The sequence below is a fragment of the Seriola dumerili genome, unplaced genomic scaffold, assembly GCF_002260705.1.
Source record: "Seriola dumerili isolate Sdu_G_001 unplaced genomic scaffold, Sdu_1.0 BDQW01000859.1, whole genome shotgun sequence".
In the NCBI taxonomy this organism is placed as follows: domain Eukaryota; kingdom Metazoa; phylum Chordata; class Actinopteri; order Carangiformes; family Carangidae; genus Seriola; species Seriola dumerili.
The window spans coordinates 226,207-239,741 of NW_019175114.1; the positions used below are offsets into that span (position 1 = coordinate 226,207).

At 40.1% G+C, this 13,535-nt stretch overlaps 1 protein-coding gene across 1 annotated transcript; it reads right to left on the bottom strand.

Annotated features, from left to right (window-relative positions):
• Nucleotides 1-749: 749 nt before the first annotated feature.
• Nucleotides 750-13,288, bottom strand: LOC111237422 (NLR family CARD domain-containing protein 3-like). The gene is made up of 16 exons (XM_022766512.1): nt 13,138-13,288; nt 12,184-12,419; nt 10,043-11,954; nt 9,428-9,601; nt 8,474-8,647; nt 7,730-7,903; nt 7,304-7,477; nt 6,740-6,913; nt 6,570-6,610; nt 6,148-6,227; nt 5,160-5,215; nt 4,429-4,643; nt 3,579-3,850; nt 3,076-3,192; nt 2,564-2,705; nt 750-2,017 (listed from the first exon to the last, which is right to left on the bottom strand). Exons 1-16 carry the CDS (start codon nt 13,260-13,262, stop codon nt 1,683-1,685), a joined length of 4,401 nt encoding a protein of 1,466 aa, XP_022622233.1. The 5' UTR covers nt 13,263-13,288; the 3' UTR covers nt 750-1,682.
• Between the last annotated feature and the right edge of the window lie 247 nt (nt 13,289-13,535).

Here is a 13,535-nt window from a genome sequence, read left to right on the forward strand (position 1 = left end):
CTGGTTCAGTGATAAATATTCTTTCTGTTATTTATTTATTGGCTCTTGTAACTGGCAACGTGCTGATCTGAATCTAGTGCAGGTAACACTGACTGTGCATAACTACCTCATACAAACCCATGTCAAATAACCCGAATTATCCCTTTCATAAAGGTGAACACAACAGACAATTGTGTAATGGCTCTCCACTCTGTCACAGAACTTCTCAAATCAGAGCCAGCAGATTTATCATTATACACTATGTGTTCATGATATGTATGAGTGGATGACAATGTTAGCATCCCTAATTAATTTATAAATATAGGAAGGCTGATGTACTCAAGTGGTTTTGAGAAGTCTGTTCCTCTGTTCCTCTCCTGCACACTGTGTTGCTCTGAACTTAAAAATATCACAGCTAATTTCAAGGTCAGGAAATTGTGGCAGTGCCACAAAACAGGACCCATCAAGTTGGAAACAGAGGCTTGAGACTTGACTCAGACTAAGTTGTTTTTTTCTTTCAGATTCTACTAACAAATCTACACAAGAGATCTACAAAGAGTAAGTGTTATTTTGATTTTCTTTAATGCTGTGCTGTTTTTGCTTGGCCACTGTGCCATTAATGTGCCTCGTCTCAGCCACCGTGCCTATCAACCCCCCCCCCCCCCCCCTATCGCTATAGCGTATCTCCCTCATCTTTCTATTTACTCAGCCTGTTGTCTGTTGTGCATTGAAGGAGCCTTGTAATAGCCACTGGATCAGTTTTGGTGCAATAACCTTTTTTCTTTCAGGTAGAGCTACAAAAAGTAAGTGTCATTTTTATTTTCTTTATTACTGCGTTACCTTTGCTGTGCCTAGCCATCTGTCCGTCAAACGTGGCTAACCGTTCGTTCAGCATGGCTGTCGGTCCGTCTAGCATGGCAGTCTGTCCATCTATCTAATCAGCATGGATCCATTTTGGTGCAGTCAATTATTTCAAGTACATCTACAAACAGTAAGTGATATTTTTATTTTCTTTGCCGCTGTGCCTGTCTGTCCATCCATCCAGTATGGTTGCCTGCTTGGCCCTCTCTCCTCGATCTCTCATCTGTCATCGATCCAACATGGCCGTTCATATGTCTGTCTGTTTAATCAGCATGGATCTATTTTGGTGCAATAACTTATTTCAAATACATCTACAAACAGTAAGTGATATTTTAATTTTCTTTACTGCTGTGTTTTCTTTACCACTGTGTTATTTTTGTAGACCAATTGATGTAGACCACGCCTAATTATCCCAGATCAAGATAATTAATCGGGGTGATGCACATAGTAAACCTAATCACATAAGATGAATGTAAAACTCAGTTAATGTGGCTGAGACCAAGACCAGACTTCTTTACCACATCTTCAGTAGTGCACACGTTGGATGCTGCTTTTACTAACATTCTGGAATTTTTACGAAAATATATACACACACATTTAACCACATGCATAAAAAGGTAGACAATAAATAAAGTGCACTTAATAGTAAATATGGAGTGATTTCAATTTTTGTTGGATCACAGTGTAAGCCCTTTTTTCCCAAACTTCAGTGAATCACTATAAGAATCAAAGTACACTTACAGACTTTGTCAACAAATCTTGTCATTTAAAGATTATAATAAGTAATGTGAGACTGTAAAACAGAAATTCCTCCTATCACTTCACAGTTTCTGGCTTTTGCTTCATCTCAATGTGAGCACTCTGGAAAGGCATGGATCCACCTCACAGAGAGCAGCAATCAGAACTGAGCTGGCTTCAGTTCCCTTTCTTCGCACAGTGTCGATCACATCTCGTGCTTTTTCTGCTCTGATTTTTGTTCTGGCTGACTGCATTTCATCATCATTTACAACACCGCGCTCAAGAAGTTTATCCAGAAGCTGGTTTAGAACAGCTTCAGACACTCTGTTAATAAACTTTGTCCGAACCAGGAGCAGTCTGTCCTCTGTTGGGAGGCTGTCTTCTGCTGGGAGGCTGTCCTCTGCAGGGACACTCCTCTGAACATGTTCCCTTCTTGGACCTGAAAAGAAACCAGGCAAAAGAAGTGTAAAGAAGCTTTTAAGTGCAAATTCTACTTTCTGCATCCACACTCACCAAGGCCGACCTAATGTCCACTTAAAGTGTATACTGGATGAAGTGAAGGGGTCAGAGATTTGATTCCAAAAAGCTGCCATATCAGTGAAACCATTCCACATGAGCTGAAGCATCTCTATGACCTAAAAGTCCTCCCACTTTTAAAATTCCTGAGACTTTTCACCAATTTCTTAAATGTAAACCCCCTCAAAGTTCATCCCAGAAGTCCCAGGATGCTGTGTGAATATAGGGAACACAGAAACTTAAAATCCAGAGGCTTTAGTAGAGGTTTTTGTTCAATTAATGGAGCAATAATGTGGTGAAAACATGGCTGCAGATGACATGTCGCCTAAATTAAGAATGATGGATATCGAGACAATGTAAAGGTGCCTGGATATGCATAATATATTTACATATGGAGATTCTATTCTGTCAGAAGGATCTAAACTCTGGCATCAGGTGCAGTGCTGCTTCAGGAGGGTGAAGCTTTTACCTGGTAGAGGAACATTGCGTTTCCAAACTTCTGTCCTCTCTTCGTCTTCGACCGTCAAAGTCACTTTCTTTGGGTTTGTAGTCAGGAAAACCTCAAATGTTGGAAAGAAATTTGGCCCATACTTTGAGCGAAACTCTGCATGCTATAAACCAGGGGACAAAAAGGAGTTGTTGTTTTTGACATTCAACCCAGACTATATTTATATTATATTACTATACTGTAATTTGGACACTGCAGTGACTCAGTATTGGAATGTGACAGATGGGGCTACCTGATTAGCATGCTAACTTCAGTAGAAGGAAAGTAGTGCTAGAAATAGAAACAGAGTGCCTTCAACCACTGGAGACAGCTCTTGGCAAGTAAAGGAATGAAGTTTGACGCTGAACTAGCAACATTTCTTCTGGACTGATAAGTGTAACAGTCGTTAATGCTAATGCTGGCTATATAGCTACAGCAAAACTTACAAAATGGCTCTTTTAATAACCATTAGAAGTGTATGAGACTTTACTCACCTCAGGCTGTATTTCTAACTCCTCGGGTTCACAGTGAATAATGTAACTTTGACCAGTAATCAGTTTACAGTCGGAGGAGATTTTGATGTATTCAGCATCTCCTTGTTGGGCGGCAACCTTCAGCAACAGGACATTTTTGTTATGGTGTTACTGCTTAAAGATTCAAGTCAATATGTTTGAGTACTTTTAAAAACAACAAATGTTGGCCAAAGTTTTAAAGATATCAAAATCTTAAAATCTATTCTTTACTGTGCTCAATAAAATCTATTGAGTATATTTAATTTGGACTAATTTAGTTCACCTTTTACACCACCTGGTGGAAATATCACAAATGACACTGGCAGACAGAAATGAATACTGACAGAGAACCCAGAAGAAAACCTAAAATCCAAAGAGCAATCTGAGGGTTTACAGTTCAGATGTTCAGTTTCAGAGAGTCCCAGCATGAGAAGTTTTGATAGAAGTTTATGTGGTTGCTATGCACATATGACACATATCTTTACCTCTGGCAGAGGGATGTTGCTTGGCAGGAGAAAAACATCGAGAACTTCAAGCCCACTATCCGGTGGTCGGAGGAACAGCAGAACTTCGCCAGTAATTGGTTTTATGTTGTTCCATAACCTCCCAAAAATCTCCAAAGCCCAGACAAGGCCAAAGGCAGAGAGATGAGGAACTTTGACGATCACATGAGTGTCTGTGATCTCAAGTGGTTCGAGGATGCTGATTCCATCATCACTGATGTGAACGACAGACAGCAGGCCTTCAGGTTGCAAATCTGTGAAAACAGGTATTCAATAGCTGCTTTACTGATATCAGCCTCATTGTAAGTTGGAGGTGTTTCCTCATTTGAAATGCTCTGTGGCACTGTTTGCATAGTGGCTATAATTTGTGTCTATAACATATCCCTGATAATCTGAGTCAAATGCAAAATATCTACTTATACCAGTCTTGCCATGTTTTTGGTAAGACTGGTGTATTTTGTATCCAGCTGTGCTATCATTGTGCATTTTGTCTTGTCAAGTCCCAGTAGACCTGTTGCTGCACCTTCACTTGCTGTTGCATTAACATGTTGTTATTGTTTACTGTGCTTGCGTTCTTCTCTCTGCGTTTGATGTCACCCTCAGATGAAAGGCATCTAGTACCTACGTTTTATGGCAACTTGGTACCAGTATAAGAAGTGTCAGTTCTTGTGACATTGCTACAGTAGACTCATGTGATCCATGTGCTTCTAGGTAATTTAATGTCATTGCTCCCCACAGTTCTGTACAGTTAATAATTAATTAACTACGTGGAAATTAAATAAAACTAACAATGTCTGATCATTGCTTTAACAAAGCATAACTATTTTCTTACCATGCTTTGTTACACAGTGTGGGAGATGGAGCTCACAGACAGCATCCTCATGGCACTGGATATTGAACAGCGGACCTGCAGCAGTCTTGCCAGCTGTTTGGAGGAGACTCTCATCCCATTGGATAGTCCTGTAAAGCAGCTCAGCCTCCTGATCCATAACAAACACCAGTCTAGTTAAAGTACACTGGAACCCACCTGGACCAGGACACCTGAACCTGTAGGACACCGAAGACCAAATGACCACAGGGAACATGAGATGAAAAGGTTTTAACTTGGGCAACAAATTGTGCTCATCCTAAATCAGATTCATGAATCACTTCATGAGCCCTGAGAGATCAAAGGAAGAGGGAAGTTAACTGCAGGAAAACAAAACTAGCACATGTACCAAAGCATACCACACAGTAAGTCAGGGCATGTTTGATCTGTACTGTTGCTGCATTTGCTGTTTAAGTGAATACATATAAAGTGAAAATAAAACTTAACCACCAAACACGAGTTGACTTCACTGTGACTTTTATTGAGGGTGAACTATGTGTTTCACCTGTGGCTTCTTCAGGTTTTCTCAGTAGAATTACAAGAGCGTTCACAGGTGTGACAAAAACAAATGACCAATTATAATTGTCTTCATTTTGTCATTTTCAAATTATTTTCACATTTTTTCAAAAGGTAACATTTTTCAAACTCATATTTTTTACTTTTTAAAACTTTGGGATTTCTTTTTATATGATTACCTGTAGGAGACTTGTGCAGATTCAGTTTGCAGTTCAGGTGTGAAGCTTGATGGAGGCTGGGATTCAGAAAGGAACATAAGTTTTACTAGAAATATCCATCTGTGTTCAATAAGGGAAACATATTCTCACACAGTCCAAACTGAACTGAAACACAATGTGTAGATTACAGATAAAATGTAGTCTGAGAGGACTGATAGTGCAACACAAGTATAAGGTGCCATTGTAATTATTTACAATGGATGTGAGAGTGGTTTGAAGCAACCTATTCTATAATCTGTGGATTATGATACATCTCAAAAGGTAACAAAGATATTGAATAACTGACTAAAGAAGTTGAATAATTCATTAAAGTATAGAAGTCATGAAAAAGATAATGGCACGAATCTGTTCAAGAATATCTAAAGAGGTTGATTCTAGCTCCAACTGTGAGAAGGTAGTTGATGCCACAAAATGTAAAAGTGAACAGTAACTAGTAGCTAGAAATGTGTTTGTTGAAGTCATAAACTGGCTCAGCATTATGCAGTGATCCACAAATCAAGTGGATATTTTCCAGGATCAGACTATTTTTTTGTATGAAGTTAATTTTTTGTGCTTTCCCAGGAAAGAGTTTGCTTGCTGAGCTGGTGGTGGAGGGAATAGTAAAAAAGATTTCCATACTAAGAAAGAAAGAAATACTGCAGTAATTTTAAAACAAGCTCACTTCAGTTTAAACCAGTTATTTTGACAACAGCTGTGTTTGACTGGAGAACTGGTCAAACTACAGGAACAGGACCAATATTTGCCAAAAATGCAACCATTCGAAAGCAAGATTGTTGATTGTTAAGTCGTTCAGTTTGATCAAGCATCGTGACCTCAAACTCAACAACAAACAACAACCGATCCAAAGGGAAATATTTATTGACATCTTAAGATATTTGGTTTCTATTGCCTGCTGTGTGTTAAGCCCTGACAGTTGTCCAGAATATCAAGATACAGTGGTCGTTCTCACCTTCATCAGCTTTGTGTCATCCACAGACACATGCAGCTTTGTCTCTGCTGTGTTTGGGTCCAGTTTGGCATCAGACTCACCTGATGGGAGGAGAAGAGACATAGAAGATAATCAGAAATCAGTCTTTACTGTTCCTCTCTCAATCAGATCTGAGTCAGAGAATGGGAACAGAGTCCAACAGCAGCGGCTCAAAGCTTCCTGTCATCACTTAACTCTTGGATGATCCTAGTTTTCCCCTTGGCTGTGTAACAACCTGAGTAAACACGTCCAAGTCAACTTAGTTTATGATATTGATATGCTAGCTGTTTGTAGTTGCTTTTATTCAGTGAAATTTACTCAGGCTCCCCTGACTGCCTCTTTTCTTATTGGCTGACACCTGTTGCTAGAGCACTAGCATTGCCAGACACTACTTCAGTACTCACAGGTTTTGTCTCTGGAAGCTTTAATCACCCTGTTGTTTACCCTGTAGAGAAAAACACAACCACAACAGGGACAAAGTGATTTGAAAATTATCAGGTTTTGTTTGAGTTATCTTATTAAACCCAACAGTGATAATTCCAGATCAGTGGGCTGACTCCAACCCTCTACTGACCTCAGAGTCTCCAGGCTACAGTCTGGACTCTCCAGAAAATCACACAGGAGCTTCACTCCTGAAATCTTCAGCTTGTTTCCACTCAAGTCCAGTTCTCTCAGATGGGAAGGGTTGGACTTAAGAGCTGAGGCCAGAGAAACACAGCTGATCTCTGACAAACTGCAGGACCACAATCTGAGTAAAGAATAAAACAGGTCACACCCACTTATGTGGCAGTTTAGAGTCACCAATTAACCTAACTTGCATGTCTTTGAACTGTGGTAGGAAACCAATCAGATATGTCCTAATCAATGAACTTCTGTGTAAGAGTGACTTTATCCTTGTGTTATTGTGGGTCATCATAATGTCAGCCTTCTATAGACATCATCTAAATGTCAGCACAACATTCATACAATGTTAAGTTCGGGGCTGATTTGACCATATATTGTTGAGTTACAAACCACTTCCTGTTTCCTGGCAAAACATAAAAGTTTGACCAGGGCCTTCACAAATTATGTAAATAAATTGGGTTAAATGGTAAATTAAACATATAAGATGTATAATTGTAGTAATCATTGAACTAACCCCAGAGTCTCAAGTCTGCAATCTGAACTCTCCAGAAAACCACTCAGTAGCTTCACTCCTGAATCCTGCAGCTTGTTTTCACTCAGGTGCAGCTCTCTTAGATGGGAGGGGTTGGACTTCAAAGCTGAGGTCAAAGAAGCACAGCTGATCTCTGACAATCTGCAGTCCATCAATCTGAATAAGAAAATAAATCATGTAGATAAAAATAATTGGTAATCCAATCAGATATGTCCTAATCAATGAGCTTTTCTCTAGAATGAGCAGAGTGACTTTGTCCCTCTGTTACTGTGGCTCATCATAATGTCAGCCTTCAACAGACATCATTCTAATGTCACCACAGATTTCACACAACTATTCATGTAAACAACAAAGTAAAATATTAATCAATCAATATTGATAATCGATATCAACAATCAGTGATATTACCCCAGACTCTCCAGTCTACTGTCTTGATTCTCCAGAAAACCACACAGTTCCTTCACTCCTGAATCCTGCAGCTTGTTGTAGCTCAGATCCAGGTGTCTTAGGTGGGAGGGGTTGGACTTCAGAGCTGAAGCCAGAGAAGAACAGCTGATCTCTGACAAACTACAGGACCACAGTCTGAGTAAAGAATGAAACATGTAACTTTAGTAGACAAAGTTCCTGCTTGAAAACATTCAGTGTTTCATCATCTGTTCAGAACTGAAGACGGTTTAGAAAGTGGAAGTTGAGAAAATGGAAACTCCAAACAACTGAACCAACAGGATGCAAAAAGTGACAAAGAGCTGTTATTAATATTAATGACAACATGCTACTGCTTCAGCAAAGACATAGAGACTTCAACTATTAAAATCTAGCAGCTCCACCAATAGCTCCATCTATACAAACTCATATTGTGCAACCAAACACAAGTAGAAAAAATCCACAGAAATTTATCTCATTTTCTACTCAGTTTCCAAATATACCAAATGTAGAATGAGAGCAAAATTCAGCTGAAGACATCGACAATATTTCCATTTTATGGAATACAGCAACAGTCTTTTGTGAGTACATTCAGTACTATATCAAAAAGAATATGTGGACCAAAGACATTAATCATTTTATGAATGTAGGTTATGTATTTATATATTGGGTTCAATGGTAAATTTAACATATAAGATCTACAATAGTAACAATCAAAACATTAATTACCCCAGAGTCTCCAGTCTACAGTCTGGACTCTCCAGAAAACCACACAGCTCCTTCACTCCTGAGTCCTGCAGCTTGTTTCTACTCAGCTGCAGTTCTTTCAGATGGGAGGGGTTTGACTTCTGTGCTAAGGTCAGAGAAGCACAGCTGATCTCTGACAACCTGCAGGCACCCAATCTGAATAAAGAATAAAACATGTTGAAGCATGTTAAGATGGCAATACTGCAGGCTGTACATGCCGTCAGTCACAGACATTCGTGATTGCATAATCCTGCTGACAAAACAACAAACCGACGTAAGTGAAAATATAACCTCCTCTGCAGATATAAAAAACAAAGCAAATAATCTATAATCCAATCAGATATTTCCTAATCAATGAGCTTTTAAAACTAGAAGAGTGACTTTGTCATTCTTTTTTTGTTGGTCATCATAATGTCACCCTTCTACAGACATCCAAATGTCACCACAATACCTCAGCAAGTAAACACTGGAAAACGCAAAGATACTAAACTTGATATGTGAAACTTAGACTGTTGAAGCCTTGTATTAGTTTAAATTGAACTTAAAATGTGTAATTTTACGCAGAAAAAGAATCTGAATTTTGCCCTAATCTCCTTGAATTTAAATGTTTTTATGTACCATGTTATGTTATATTTTGTTATTGTTATTTTGATCTTATTAATATTATATTTTATTGGTACATTATCAGCTTGTCAGTGGTTTCTAAAGCATTCTGAATAACACTAACCAGTACAAAAGATGCTAGACAAATGAAGTCTGATTGATTGATTGTAAGTTAAAAAGCAAGTCTTTCATACAATTTTTCACCCATTTGGAAAGATGGAATATTTCTTTAAAAAATTACAATTTCTTCAGATTTGCACTTTAAAAATTACAGTCAAGTATTTGAATTAAATGTATACAAAAAACGATAAAAGGTCCAGTCAGTGAACTGACCTCAGAATCTCCAGTCTACAGTTGGGACTCTCCAGTCCAGCACACAGCTGCTTAACTCCTGAATCCTGCAGCTCGTTTCCATTCAGGTTCAGTTCTCTCAGATGGGAGGGGTTAGACTTAAGAGCCGAGGCCACAACTTTACAGTGAGTCTCTGAGAGTCCACAACCAGGAAGTCTGTCATGACACATTACAAATGTCATTATGAACAAACTTTGTATTTACTTGAAGCATTTGATGGCAAAACAGTCTCATCTCTCACTGTCTCTGACATACAACAATAATTCTAATCACTCTCTTATACCTGCAGACATTTTTTAATTTATTTTTTTGGTCATTTTATGCCTTTATTGGATAGCATAGTGGAGATAGACAGGAAATGCAGGGAGAGATGCAGTTGTCTACAAGATCAGAGATTTTCTCTGGAAAATTATACAGATCTTACTTTGAGCACACCAGTAACAACAGCAACTGTCAAGAATTTTGACAAGCAATTGAATAAACAAGTAATCAATGAACAAGTCGAACACTATTTTCTGAATGATTAAGTTTAATGTGTATATTTGAACTTAACTACTAATCTACTCTGATCATGTTCATGATCTTGTCTGGACTCACCGAGCCTTCCTGCAGTTCCTCACAGCTGGAATCAGTCTCTGTAGTCCCTCCACTGATGTGTTGTACTCCTTCAGGTCCAACTCATCCAGAACCTCCTCTGACATCTGCATCATGTAGGCCAGAGCTGAGCAGTGGATCTCAGAGAGTCTCTCCTCTGGTATGTTCTCTGACTTCAGGAACTCTTGGATCTCCTGATGAACTGAGTGATCCTTCATCTCCATCAGACAGTGGAAGATGTTGATGCTTCTGTCAGGAGAGATATCATCAGTGCTCATCTTCTTCAGGTTGGTGATGGCTTTCTGGATGGTTTCTGGACTGTTCTCTGTCTGACCCAGCAGACCTCCTAAGAGTCTCTGGTTGGACTCCAGAGAGAGGCCATGAAGGAAGCGAACAAACAGGTCCAGGTGACCATTTCTGCTTTCAAGTGATTTCTCCATAGCTCCCCTCAGGAAGACATCCAGAAAAGGGTCATGGCTATCATTTGTTCCAAAAATCTTAGAAATCCTACTGAAAAGAGACTCTGGGTTTGAGTTCCAGTGTTTATAGTCTTTTCCCAGGAAGTTCTCCAGGACCTCAGTGTTCCTGTTGGTGTAACAGTGGAACATGTAGACTGCAGCCAGAAACTCCTGAATGCTCAGATGAACAAAGCAGTAGACTGTTTTCTGGAAGATCACACTCTCTCTTCTGAAGATCTCAGTACAAAGTCCTGAGTACACCGAGGCCTCTGTGACATCAAGACCACACTGCTCCAGGTCTTCTTGGTAGAACATGATGTTTCCTTTCTCCAGATGTTCAAACGCCAGCCTCCCCAGCTTCAGAAGAACTTCCCTGTCAGCCTGCGTCAGCTGTTTCTTGTGTTTTTTCTTCTTCTTTTCCTTGTGTCCCTCATGGTACTTGTTCTTCTTCCTCTGTGTCTGAACCAGCAGGAAGTGTGAATACAGGTCAGTCAGGGTCTGGGGCAGCTCTCCTCTCTGGTCTGTGGTCAACATGTGCTCCAGAACTGTAGCAGTGATCCAGCAGAAGACTGGGACTTGACACATGATGTGGAGGCTCCTGGACGTCTTGATGTGTGAGATGATTCTGCTGGACAGCTCTTCATCACTGGATCTCCTCCTGAAGTACTCCTCCTTCTGGGCGTCAGTGAAGCCTCGTACTTCTGTTACCCTGTCCACACATGTAGGAGGGATCTGATTGGCCGCCGCAGGTCTGGAAGTTATCCAGACGAGAGCCGAGGGAAGCAGATTCCCCCTGATGAGGTTTGTCAGCAGCTCGTTGACTGATGACTCCTGTGTGACATCAGACACAACCTCCCTGTTGTTGAAATCCAGTGACAGTCTGCTTTCATCCAGGCCGTCAAAGATGAACAGAACTTTACAGACAGCGAGCTGCTCTGCTGTGACCTTCTGTAATGTTGGATGGAAAACATGGAGCAGCCTGAGAAGACTGTACTGCTGATCTCTGATCAGGTTCAGCTCCCTGAACGAAAGCAGAACCAGCAGACTGACATCTTGGTTCTCCAAGCCCTCTGCCCAGTCCAGAGAGAACTTCTGCACTGAGAAGGTTTTTCCAACGCCAGCGACGCCGTTGGTCAGAACCACTCTGATGGGTCTCTGCTGGTCAGGTGAGACTTTAAAGATGTCTTCTCTCTGTTGCTCAGGTGATGCTTTAAAGATGTCGTGGCACCTGATTGGAGCGTCATGGAGGGTCTCCATCTTGGAAGTTGTCTCCAGCTGCCTCACCTCATGTTGGGTATTAACCTCTTCACTCTGTCCCTCTGTGATGTAGAGCTCAGTGTAGATCCTGTTGAGGAGGGTTCCACTTCCTGTTCCATCAGTTCCTTCAGTCACATGTTCACATCTGCTCCTCAGACTGATCTTATGTTGTTGTAAAACCTCCTGCAGACCACTATCTGCTGAAAGAGAAGAGACAACGTCAGACTGAAGAAAGACAATCTGAGAATCTGATGATTATTTTCATCAGCTACAGAAAAACTAAAGACAAAGAGAGAAAAGATTTTAATGTTGTGGTATTTATAATCATCTTAAAGGTCGATGCTGTGTGATGTAACAAATGACTCTGTATAAAACAACAGGTCCTGGTTTCAGAAATGATGACATCATCATACAGATGTTCAGTCTCACTTTGTTCAGTGCTGGTCTGACTGGCTGTCTGCAGTCCAGGTCTTGTTCTGGGTCTTTGTCCACACTGGGGACAGGAGGAGTCTCCTGAAGAACCAGACTGGTCCCAGTATGAGGTGATGCACTGTCTGCAGAACCAGTGTCCACAGCTGGTAGAGACTGGATCCTTCAGGATGTACTGACACAGAGCACAGCAGGACAGCTGCTCCTCCACAGAGACATCACTCCTAATTCTCCCTCTGTGGACATGAACATATGTCTTTTTAGATTAAAAGCTCTTTCAAATCTTTCATTATTCTAACAAAAATATTTTAACTAAGCCTAACCCTAGATAATTGGATAGCCATTGACTCACTGGCCATTTAGTGAATGTTATGTATGGAGTTGTAATAAGAGAATTACTTGCCATTCAAATAGGGTTATGGTTTTGCCTGTTTTATCATCTTTCAAAAACATAAAAATTAATGGGTGTAGTTGTGTGCTTCATAGAGCTGTTTAGTACATGCACACATAAATCTTAATCTACATATCTTTACAATGAACTGATATACTTTGTTACTGAATCATTGATTTTGAGGAAACAAATACCACACAAGTGAAAACATGTCAAACATATGAGAGCAGCTTCTATATCAGATGAGGAACCTAAACAACAAGTCTGAACAATGTAACTGACAGGCGTGAGTCTGTGATTGATGTCACAGATTTTCAACATTATGCTTTAATGAAAGTTTTTTTATCAAGAAATTCTCACATTAAGGAGACATGGGCACAGACCTAAAACCAAGAGCCACAACATGCACTGCAACAACATCAAGTCAGGATCTTTTTTGTATGTCATTCCTTATCTCTCTCTGTTCTCATTTTGTATAATCTCTCTACTGTCAACTCCCAAAATCACAGACAAAAAATGCTGTGCAAAAATATTAAGTTAAGCAAATGTACAAGTTCTCTTACCTTGTAGTTGAAGGTCCAGATTCCTTACTGAGTGCTGGAGGATGATCTATGGACCGGTCAATGTTCAAAGAAATGGATTGTGAAGACTCTTCTCCGTCCCCCTCTTCTTCTACACAATCACTCATCCTCTGGACTTCATTCAGTGTCGGAGTTAAACCACTAATTCTTACTGTCAGCTCACAAACACAGGAACTACACACAAGACTGAGAGAACAGCAAGTAACACACACATCTGGTCAGTTTTCTCAAGTTAGTTGTAAGTTTAATGTGTATTATTCAGCCCATCACAATGTAGTGTGAAACTGTTGAGTCCGACTGAGAGAACAGGAAGAACCACTCAGACATTATTTTCTCCTTTTGTTTCAGTGTCTTTTTATGGTCAAAAGTTAATTCTGACT